We start from the raw sequence: 11181 nt of genomic DNA, 5'->3' as shown, positions 1-11181 counted from the left end.
CAGGATTTTGGGGTAACTTGATTTTATGCACTGGTGATGTAGCATCAGTTGATTTGCATTGGTTTTCCTCAACAGCTTTGTTCAGAGAGAAAGGAAGTCTCCTTTTTATACAAGTTTTAGGAGGGTACCAAAAGCGTCTCCCTTTTCAGTGTTTAAAGGGTGACAAAAAAGATTATGATGGATGAAGTAAGCACTTACAATTATTATTCCACATTCCCAAGAAAAGCAGCAAGAGAAAGAAGAAGAAGCTTGGTCAAACCATTCAGAAAAGTAACTCAGAGTTCCACTATAACTTCCAATCTTTTTTTCCCTACTTTCCTAGGAGTTTGATGCTTTTGAGAACCAGAAGTAAAATAATTTTCACTTTCTTCAACACCACCTCTTAAATATTTCTTTTTACATTTCCCCCCTGATTTTAATGGAGATTTTTCTCCCTATGTTTATGCAGAGCTATTGATACAAAGCAGATTTTATTTTTCCTCTCCAGGACAGGGGTGAGGAGAACTGGAGGAACTTGCAGTGCTCTTTCCAGAGAGCTTTTCACGCTGTGAGGGGATGGAGGGGTGTGACAGCCCCAGCTCCCCCAGCAGACTGTTGGGGCTGCTGCTCGGAGATAAGAAGTGAGAGCTGCTTCTCAGAAATGAGAGCTGCTTCTGGGAAACTCCCCACATGCTCCAGCAGGAAGGGACGCCTGGCACTCAGCTGGGAGAGAGGGGCTGCTCCTGAGGGGAAAAAAATACTGTTCCAGCCCTGGTCAGAGCCCATCAGGACCATTAAAGGCAGAGCAGAGCTGGACAGCTGGGCTGGAGAGAGCACTGAAAGGGGTGGAGGGACAGGACAAGGGGGAACTGCTTCAAACTGACAGGGAGGAGCTTTAGGTGGGATATTGGAAACAATTCCTTATTTAGAGGATTTTGAGGGGCAGGAATTGAATTCCCAGAGAAGCTGAGGCTGCCCTGGAACCCTGGAAGTGCCCAGGGCCAGGCTGGACAGGGCTTGGAGCAGCCTGGGACAGTGGAAGGTGTCCCAGCCCATGGGCAGGTGGGACTGGATGGGCTTTAAGGTCCCTTCCAACCCAAACCATTCCATGATATATCAAATCCTGCCTTTCTCCAAGCACTCTGAGCTCCTTTAACTCTTTAAACCCCAAATTTTCATCCTCTTTCACGATGTTTTTTTTTTGCTGACAAACTCCTCCTTCCCTCAGCCCTTTGCACCCCTCTTCGTTTTGGGAAGCGAAGCTCCCCTGTGCAGCCAGGGCTGCTGCAGAGCAGCACACCCAGAGCTCCAGCAGCTCACCCCTCTCTCCTGCTGCCGTTCCCAGGCTGATCCCTGCTCCCTCGGTTATTTGTAATGCATTGCAGCTCCGCAGGGCTGAGTCAGCCCCAGCAGGAGCTGCAGCAGGGCTGACTCTGCAGTGAGCACCCAGCTGGGCCCCCAGCCCTGCCCTGCTGCCCAGCCTGGTGGGGGGAGCTGGGCTGGCTTGCTGAGCTCCCAGCTGCTCCCAGCGCTGTGGCATGGATCCTGCTGCCAGCACTCGCCTTACCTTGGAAAATCCAGGCGCTGGCTTTGACGCAATGCAGTAAAAGCTGGCATAGGGAGGCTCAGGAGAAACTTTCGCCCGAGTTGCAGCTGCAGGTGAAGCCAGAAGTGTCCTGGGAGTCTTTCCTGCTCTTTGGGTCTGGATCAGGCTGAGATCTCACCCCAGGGAACGCCCAGGGAGGTGCTGGATGCTGTCCCTGAGATGCACACACACCCCCTCCCACCCCTCCTCTCCCCTCACAAGGGGAACATCTGGACAGAACATGCACATTCCAGAAATTCACCTTCTAATAACTAAATAAGTAACAGTTCATCGTTTGCTGCCATCCCAGATTAGTTAAGGATACTTTAATCCTGAAAAAGCAGCAATAAAGCCCAAATGTGTATGGGGAGAGCACAAACCCTGATGACTGGAGAATATTCTGGTGCCTGACTCAGCTCCCTGGCAAATGCATCCTATTTGTGTTTTGTAACGCTTCCCAGTTTGTTCCCACCTGGAATTTTGTTCTGGGATGCTGAAAAATAACTGTGGCATCTCCACAAGCCAGCACAGGAAAAAGATCCTGGTTTAGAGCTCTCCAGCTCTTGAAGCCACGGTGGTCTGAATATCCCACTTTAAAAAAGATGCAGAAATCTTCACTGTAAATTCCTTTAATTATTATTTTTCCCTTCATGGATTTTTCCCATTGTTTAATGAACTTCTTTGTCTGAAAATAATTATTCCCATCACTGGTTCTGTGCAGTCTGGAGGACTAATTGGTGCAGAACAGGCAAATAACATCCTATTTATGCCTCTCTGCCCGGGAATTGTGCTCTCCTTTGAAACTGTTTGATTGCAGATGTCAGTAGACAAAACCTCTTGGCACCATTAAATATTAATCAGTTCTTACAGTTTTATAAACATTTAGAAATGTGTTAACCACTTGCTTGTTCCTCTTAGGATTTGCTGGGAACATCTGCAGTGGGAAATGGGCTAAATACACAAATCCAGCGTGTTAGAGCAGGGGAAAAAATACAGTTGTGGGTAATAACTAAAAGCTGTGAGATATTTTGGGTGGGAAAGGGGTGAAATGAGGATGTTGTGAAACACATAATGCCAAGGGTTTGCCTCCCAGAACCACCCAGGGAATGGATGTACCCCAAGGTTAGTCCAGCCCCTCGTCCCAGGAGCAATCCTGGATTGCCCAAGTGCAAACAGGAACAAACCCACACAAATCATGATTTTGGGGTCCCTGGAGCTGTGTCCTACCAGGACTGAAGAGAAAGAAGCTGGAAAGGAATCCCAGCATGAAAAACATCCCTGCTGGGGTCCCACCTGCACAGGTTAAATGTTCCACAGTCTCCTGCTGACACCAACATTGAATCCACGTGCAAGGTGACCCTTCCTCTCCGTGCTGAAATTCCCAGCTTTCCACTGTGAGGGATGGGTTCTGCAGTTTTGGACATTTTAGTGGCTTCTAGAACTTATTTGGAAGCACGTACACATAATTCCATGTTAAATACTGGTCTCTGCTTTAGTCGTGGCGTTCTCTTGAAAATTTTGTTTAAATCTAAGGGAAAATCACCTTCAATTGTCACAAACCTTTGGGCACTTTGTGTTTTGACACAATTTGATGTAGATACCAAAAACAGGGGAGTGCTGAACACCTAAAGGCAAAGTTATTTTTGTGTCACACCCACACGTGACTACGGAGAAGCTGCTGTTTAATTTAACTTTGCTTTAATTAAACATCACTCAGCAGCCAAGCTGTGGAGCAGATTCCCATTATTGATAGCAGCAGGAGAAACATCCATTGGTTTGCTCCACAAAGACACTCAGGTTTATTTGGAAGCCTTATCTGCTGTGGGCTCTCCACCACTTCTCCAGTGAAGAACACGCTGAACCCTTTCAATTAAAAACTCCTTGATCTTCAGCTATTGATGGGGCGAAGGCACATGGAAATTCTAGATTTTGATCAGACCCTCAATTAGGCAATAGATTTCAGGGTAGTCCATGGCCTGAATGCAGGCATGAAAATTATTTGCATTTCTTTGTGAGTTATGGGAGGTGGGGCAGCAGCTGCAATCTTCATTTTCCTTTTAAAATGGGAAATAAACACAAAATTAATCCTGTGACGTCCAAGCAATTCTCACATTGGAGTTGGGGCTTTATCTTCTTCCCTTTGTTTCATTTGTCTCCATCTATTTCTCCACATACAGCAATTTTCTATTGGCTTTCTTCTTAACAAAAGAACAAATTAACCCCCTTGGGTTAATTTTTGATTTTAGAATTTTGTGTTTAGAGGCAGATTGAACTTTTTGATTATTGGAGCCAGAGAATTAACAAGGAGGTTCCCATACAATTAAAGCAAGAGGGGGTAAAAGAACCAGAACCAAGCCCATTTTGAGGGCCTCTTGGTGGCTTGGTTGAGCTCCCTTAATGGGATTTTGCTCAGTTAAGTGACAAACTGGTGCCACAGAAGATGCCACACCCAGCCTCTCACCCCAGGAAAAATCAAGGAATTATTTGGAAATTGGCTCTCTATGTGTGAATGTTGGGGTGTAAGGAGGACAACAATATTTGCAACAGACTTTAACATTTTTTAGCTCAGTACAAGCAGGACTGAGGGCTTAGAGACCCTTCCCCCTCCTAAAAAAAGCAATTGCAACCCTTCTAAGCACCTCAAGGCCAGGCAGAGGTGTTTAATGGATTCCTCTTTCCTCTAGAAAATTTGGGATATGGTTCTTATTTTCTTAATCCAGCCTTTGTATTGTTAGAGGAAATTTGTCCATGATATCCAATACCCAAGCCACAGAACAGCCTGAGCTGGATGGGACCCCCAAGGACCATCAAAGTCCAACTCTGAGACAAATGAGAACACTAAGGAAATGAATCTCAACCAATTATCAACTCATGCAGCTGCATTCCCATTCAGGAGAGAGCATTCAGCTTAGGGAAGGGCTTAAACTGGGAAAAAGTCATCAGAACAAGTCACGTTTTCATATTGACCTTTATTGAGCAAGAACTGCTGTGACTGTTTTACATCAAACAACAAAAGGTTGCGTACTGTGCATGTCAACAAGGTTCTCCCAGGAGCAAAAGTCCACCCTAATTGCACCAGTGAGGTAAACATAATTAGTTATAAGTAGCTTTTTTTTTTTTTTTTTAAGGCTAGGAGAGTTCTGGTTCTCATGAATACTCTATTACTGTTTTCGGTTTGGTTTTGGCTCAGTTGGTTCTTTGCATAATACATCTGAACTCGTTCCTCAGATATGTCCCTCCAACAGCTCAGGAAATTCAGAAAAGCTTCCTCTGCACATTTCATCTCATGCACTAGTAGTAGTAGTATTTTTTTGTAGATCCCCAAGCTCTGTGGAGGGAGTACATCTTGAGCCTGCATGCATTCCCCCCCCCTTCCCTATATTGCACGAAAAAGTAAAATACTGTGTGTCTGGAGCCTCCGTGAGAGAACCCGATCTGCTTTGAAGCCGTCACTCACATGCATTTTGCAGCTGTCTATGGCTTAACCTTTTGCACCGACCCAAGCTCTTGAATTGGTTTGAATTTTAGCTATGGTTGCTTTTATTCGCTCTCTTTAATCTCCTTTACTACAGCATGTGAAGTGACTTTCTCCACTTTCTTGGTGGACACCAACTTCTCCTCAAAGCTTTCTTCGTGCTCCTCCACCTTCTGAGTGACGGTCACCGACTTCGTGATAAACGTGGTGCCACTGTCCCCACCCTCCCCTGTGATTTTCTCCACTTTTTTGGTTACTACGATTTTCTCAGCCTTGTCATCCACAGGGCTCACATCGAGGCCATTAGTGACCACTCCCTTGTCTTCCTCCTCCTTCTCTTTGGATTCCTCCTCCTTTTTCTCCTCCACCTCCCCATTGACGGCAATGTCCTCTTTCCTGGACTCCTTCTCAGCCTCGGCGCTCACTTTCGTTACCTTGGTGACAGTGATGGTCTCTTCCACCACAGCCTTGGCATCCTTGCCTGGGGAGGGAGGCTTCTCCGGGGACCGCGGCTTCTCGGGAGTCACGGCCTTCTCGGGAGTGCGCGGCTTCTCCGGGCTCGCCGGCTTCTCAGGAGTGCGTGGCTTCTCCGGCGGCGCCAGCTTCTCCAGGGCCACGGCTTTCTCTGGGGTCACAGCCTTCTCCGGGGTGGCAGGTTTCTCTGGGGTCACAGCCTTCTCTGGGGTGGCAGGTTTCTCTGGGGAGGTCACCTTTGGTGTGGCAGGTTTCTCTGGCGATGCCGCTTTCTCCTCCTCCTTGGCCACCTTCTCCGCTTTCTCCACCTTCTGTTCTTTTGCTGCTTCTGTGGCTTTTTCTTTGGGGGCAGCCTTGGCCGGCTCTGTTACAGGGGATTTGGGGGGAGACTTTACAGGAGGTGTTTTGACCTTCTCTGCCTTTGCTGGTACCTCTTCAGCTTTGCTTTTGGCCTCAGGTTTTTCCTCTTCTTCCTCTGCTTCCTCCCCTTCTTCCTTTTCCTCGATTTCTTCTTTTTCAGAGCCACCTTCTTCTGCGGCGTCAGATTTTGCAGCTTCTTCTTCCTCCTCTGCTTCCTCTTCCTCCTCAGCTGCAGCTTCTTGTTCTGCGGGAGCCTTCTCAGAAACTTCTTCCTCTGCAGCTTCTTCTGCTTTTTCTTCCTCCTGTTCCTCCTGCTGTGCCTTGGCTGCCATTTCTTCTGCGATGGCTGCCAGGGCATCTTCCATTTCAGACTTTTCATCCTCCACCTTCGTCTCTTCAATGATTTCTTCTACAAACTTGTGCTGGACCTTCAGCTTTGGTGGTTCGATTTTTGTCTTCTGGATTTTGGTGGATGCTATTGTGACAGATGGTTGTCTGTGTGTGAATATGGGACCGGTAATGCTTCCAGAGAAGGCACTGAATCTTGTCTCCTCACCCTCCAGCAGCTTCCTAAGGGAATCAAGAGGAGAGAAAAAAAGAAAATGAGCATTAAAAAACCAAAATAAGGGACAGATAGGGGAATAATTGTGTCTGTCCCATCCTTGGAAGTATCCAAGGCCAGGCTGGATGGGGCTTGGAGCAGCCTAGGATAGTGGAAGGTGTCCCTGCTTTGGGATGGGCTTTAAGAGCTCTTTCATCCCAAACCATTCCAGGAGTCTATAATATTTCCCTGCTGTACTATTCCCCTGCCAGCAGGATGGAACCAGTTTGCTGTGGAATGTGCTGGAACTGACCAGGGCCATCCACTGCTCACAGCCCCAGCCCAGCTTTCCTTGAATCTGCGCTTTTTTTGAAACTCACATTCAGCAGTTTTTAGCTTGCTTGTGACACCTTCAGTGATCAGTTCAAATTCATCTTTACTGTCAGAAAGCTTCATTATGGCATAAATCAGCAGGGATTAGGACAAACTAACTAATTGAATAGGATTCATTATGACTCAGGCAAACAGAACTTGACACAGCCAACAGACCCAAATCAAATATTGTGTCTGAGACACTCACAGCTGATTAGAGCACGTGTTCTAATTTAATAATTTGGGCATCCACCTTTTAGCTTTGTGGGAATATGAGAACTGGAGGCTTCAGCTGACTTTGGCAGCAGCCAGCTGGGGTGTCTGTGTGTCTGAGCGACCTCAGAAATTTCAACAGATCTGGAGATAGGGGTGGTTTTTTGTTGTTTTTACTTTTCTTCTATTCAAATGTTTTTCATCTAAGCCTGTGACCCAGAAAAATCAGGAGCTCTCTAGTGAGAGTTCTGAAGTGATACAGAGGAGACTAAAAAAACCTGCCAGGTGATGGCAACAGCAAGCAACGTTGAGCTCGAGATTAGAGCAGATGCCTCTGAAGGAAAGTTGAGCAAGAAAAGTAAAAGTGTTTGTGACAGACAGATCAGCACTCACTGCCTCAAACCATGATCAAGCAAATTCACTGTCTCTCCCAGGCGATAAAAGGGAACTCTGGTGACAAGCCCTGCATGCCTGGCATCTGCAAAGCAGACGGGAATTAAAAATAACCTCGTTTTTCGCTGCATCTCCTGCTCGTGCGGCCAAGGACAGAATGCGGCGCGGGAGCCGCCACACTGAGTCACGCTGTGCTGTGCCCGCGGGGCTCGCTGGCAGCTCTGCCGCTGATTAGCTGGTCCCTAATGACCTTCTGGGCTCTCCCTGAGCTGGCTAATGGCTGCAGTGATTTAGCCAAGCTCTCATTTCGCCCGTGTTCACTGCATGCTAGTATTTCTTAGCTGTGGTAAAGCTTCCTGAGCCAGCAGCATCTGCAGTGCTATTAATATTCCAGACATGTCTGCAAAGATCCCACTGTACCTGTATGCAGCAATTTCGATGTCCAGGGCCATCTTGACATTGAGGAGGTCCTGGTACTCCCGCAAGTGACGAGCCATTTCCCACTTCGTTCCTCTGAGCTCGTTTTCCAGCTGGTGAATCGTGTCCTGCAAGTGAGACGCAGAAAACCCCTGTGACACAGACTCCACACCCGGGGACAGAGTGGACAGAACTTCTCTGAGGGGACTTTTAGAAACTCTTCCCGCCGCTCGGGGAGGCAGGGCTGGCATCAGAGCAGGACCCACCCGCTCCCACTGCCCTCCGCAGCATCGTTCCCCCGCCTTCCGCATCCCTCGCTGCGGAGCCGGCACAGGGCGCCGCCCGCATCCCTCCCGCCAGAGCGGGCACTTCCCGCATTTCCTCCTCCCAGAGCGGGCACCGGGCACCTCCCGCATTTCCTCCTCCCAGAGCGGGCACCGGGCACCTCCCGCATCCTTCCCACCGGACATCTCCCGCATCCTTCTCCCGGGAGCCGGCACCGGCCACCCTCCGCCGGGCTCGGGACAGCCTCGTGCCGTCTCCCCGGTACCTGGTAGGTGGTGAGGTCGTTATTGTGGCGCTCCTCGATGTCGCTGAGCTGCCTCTCCAGCGACTCCTTGGTGCCGCGCACCGACTCGAGCTCGATGCTCTTGGACTGGAGCTGCCGGCGGTACTCGGCGATCTCCTCCTTGGCGGAGCGGATCGCCTCCTTGTTCTGCTCGGCCGCCTCGGTGAGCTTGGCGTAGCGGCACTTGAACCACTCCTCGGCCTGGTGCATGTTGTGGTCGGACTGGCACTCGAGCTGGGCGCGGATCTCCTTCAGCGCCGTCGTCAGGTCTGTCTTCAGGTAGTCCTTCCTCTCCACGGTGGCGTGGGACGCCTGCAGCTGCGCCAGCAGCTCGGCCACCTCCTCCTCGTGGTTGCCCCTGAGGAAGGCCACCTCGTCCTGCAGCGACTGCACCTTCTTGTCCAGCTCGGCGCGCATCAGCGAGGCCTCCTCCATCTCCTTGCGCAGGGCGCGGATCGTCGCCTCCGTCTCGTCGCGCAGCCGCGCCTCATCCTCGAAGCGCTCCCGCAGGCGCTGGATGTCCTCCTCGATGTGCTCCGAGTCCAGCTGGATCTGCGCCTTCTCGTGGCTCACCTGCTCCAGCGCCCCGCGCAGTTCCCGCAGCTCCTGCTCGTAGGCGTCGCTCAGCTGCGCCCGCCCGGCGTGCTTCTGCCGCAGCGCCGCCAGCTCCGCCTCGATCTCCTTGTTCTGCTGCTCCAGGTAATGCACCTTCTCGATGTAGCCGGCGAAGCGGTCGTTGAGCCCCTGCAGCTGCTCCTTCTCGTTGGAGCGGCTCAGCTTGAGCTCGGCCGCGCCGTTGAGCAGCGAGGACTGGCTCACGTCCAGGCTCTCGGCCGAGCTCAGCACCGTGGAGCCGTAGGCGGCCCGCGGGCCGCCCAAGTTGGGGCGCTTGTAGGAGGAGGACACGGTGCTGCCCGAGCCCCGCGACCAGGACTGCGAGCGGAAGCCGCTGGACGGGGACGCGCTGGCGCGGCTGTAGGTGGCCCGGGTCTCGGTCACCCGGCGGTACGAGGGGTTGCCCAGGGGCTCCATGGTGTAGCTCATGGTGGGGCGCTGGGGGCGGCGGTGCGGGGCTGCTCCGGCCGCCGCCGCCCCTTTTATAGCCCCGCCGGGCTGCTGCGGGGCGGCCCCGCACACGTGTGCGGGGGGCGGCTCCCCCCGGCCCGGCCCCGGCCCGCCCCGCGCCCCGCCCCGGCTCCCCCTTCCTTCCCTTGCCGTCCCTCGCCTCGTCCCGGCCGCCCCTGCCCGGCCCCTGACAGTTCCCCGGTGCCCCTTCCCCAGTCCCCTTACTGCCCCCGTTCCCTGCCCCCTCCTCCCCTTTCTCCTCTCCATTGCCCACCCACTCCCCCCTTGTCTCCGGTGCCCCCACTCCCTCCTTTCTTCCTCCTGCTGCCCCCTTCCCTTTCCCGTGTTCCTTGCCTCTTGCCCTGCTTCCTTCTCCCCCTTCCCTAGGCCAGCATCCTCTTTCTTTCCTTCCTTCCATTCCTTCATTCCTTTCTTTTTTCCTCCCTTACTTTCCACTCTTCCCTTTCTTTTCTCCCTTCCCTTTCTTTTTTTTTTTTTTCCCATTCTTGCTTTCCTTCCTTTCATTTCTTTCCCCTATTTCTTCCATTCCTTTTCACTCTTCTCCCTCTTTTCCTCTCTTTTCTCTCCCGCAGCCACTGTTCCCGCAGCGCCCACGGCAGAGCGGAGCGCGGTGCCGGCCCCGGGCGCTGCCGGGGGCTGCAGAGCGGGGTAGGGCCGGGGGCTGGGGCTGGGGCCGGGAACGGGGAACCGGGAGCAGGATCCGGGAATTGGGATCAGCGCCTCCATCACCACGGACAGCTCCCGCCGGGCGGGCTGGGGGGGTCGGACCGGCCTGCAGCGGGGGCTCGGGGGCCGTCAGGGGGCAGAGGGACCCGCAGATGGGTGGGGAGGGTCCTTCTCCCCCTGTCCCCCCCATCCCCCTGTCCCCAGGCGGGGTCTGGCGTGTGAAGGTCGCAGCGGGTGGGGGAGGCGGGCGCTCGCCGGGGCTCTGCGGCACCGAGCGCTCCCCGCACCGGCTCCGGGGGCTCTGCGGGAGGAGCGGGGGGAAGCCCTTGAGCAATCAGCAAGAGTTTGGGAGACCCTCCCCGGCATCCCAAATCCTTGCTCTTGGTTCTTCTCTTCCTCTCTTTCTTCCTTCCTCTCTTCCCTTCTCTTTTCCTCCCACCCATCCGCTTTGATCTAACGCTTGGTGCATTGCTCAGAATGAATAATAAATTGTTTGAAACCTTGTTAGAAATAACGTTTATGGGGGAAAATAGACTTTGTATGGGCTGCATGACAGTGCCTGGCTGCCATCCAGGCTCCGAACTCCTCCTGGAGGGATTACAGCTACGGGGGAAACGGATTAGTAAACTGCAAAGAGAAAACATAAAACAACCAACCCCCCCCCCCCCCCCAAAAAAAAAAAAAAAACCAAAAACTGCTGGTGCCAGAAAAACCCCTGTCACAGCTTGCACGGAAAAGCAGAGGGACGCTGAGTTGGGAGAGTTAACTCCTCACTCAGAAGGTGCAGAAAAGGCTCTGTCTGTGTTCACAGCCTGAATTTTTGAGCAGATGATCTCATGAAAGGCAAAACCCTCCTCGCAAACCGCCTGGGTGCCTTCAGCCCTGCCGATTCCTGGTGGGATGCGTGTGGCCGGGGAGAGCTGGGCAATCCTGAGGGACAGGGTTAAACTTTGCCGAGCACATGGAGCCTCGCACCTCCGGCGGCTCATTAACATGACGCTGTCATAGGACTGCAGCACTGCAGTCAGGCAGAGCTCGGGTTTATCCCCGGG

The 11181-nt window shown here is 52.3% G+C and overlaps 1 protein-coding gene across 1 annotated transcript; it reads right to left on the bottom strand.

Annotated features, from left to right (window-relative positions):
* Nucleotides 1–4513: 4513 nt before the first annotated feature.
* Nucleotides 4514–9458, bottom strand: NEFM (neurofilament medium chain). Its single transcript, XM_054000559.1, has 3 exons — nt 8360–9458; nt 7813–7937; nt 4514–6443 (listed from the first exon to the last, which is right to left on the bottom strand). The coding sequence occupies exons 1-3, from the start codon at nt 9419–9421 to the stop codon at nt 5105–5107; spliced, it is 2526 nt and encodes an 841-aa protein (XP_053856534.1). The 5' UTR covers nt 9422–9458; the 3' UTR covers nt 4514–5104.
* Between the last annotated feature and the right edge of the window lie 1723 nt (nt 9459–11181).

Source organism: Vidua macroura, chromosome 28, assembly GCF_024509145.1.
Source record: "Vidua macroura isolate BioBank_ID:100142 chromosome 28, ASM2450914v1, whole genome shotgun sequence".
Taxonomy (NCBI): Eukaryota; Metazoa; Chordata; class Aves; order Passeriformes; family Viduidae; genus Vidua; species Vidua macroura.
Note: the sequence above shows the minus strand (reverse complement) of the source record. Positions and strands in the feature narration are given on the sequence as shown.

Bases quoted from the DNA above. Each gene is read 5' to 3' on its own strand.
- NEFM (XM_054000559.1), bottom strand. From the start codon at position 9,421: ATGAGCTACACCATGGAGCCCCTGGGCAACCCCTCGTACCGCCGGGTG. The intron at 7,938-8,359 runs GTACCGGGGAGA...TCTCACTTGCAG, and splicing joins ACGACCTCACCACCTACCAG to GACACGATTCACCAGCTGGA. The intron at 6,444-7,812 runs GTACAGTGGGAT...TGATTCCCTTAG, and splicing joins ATCGAAATTGCTGCATACAG to GAAGCTGCTGGAGGGTGAGG.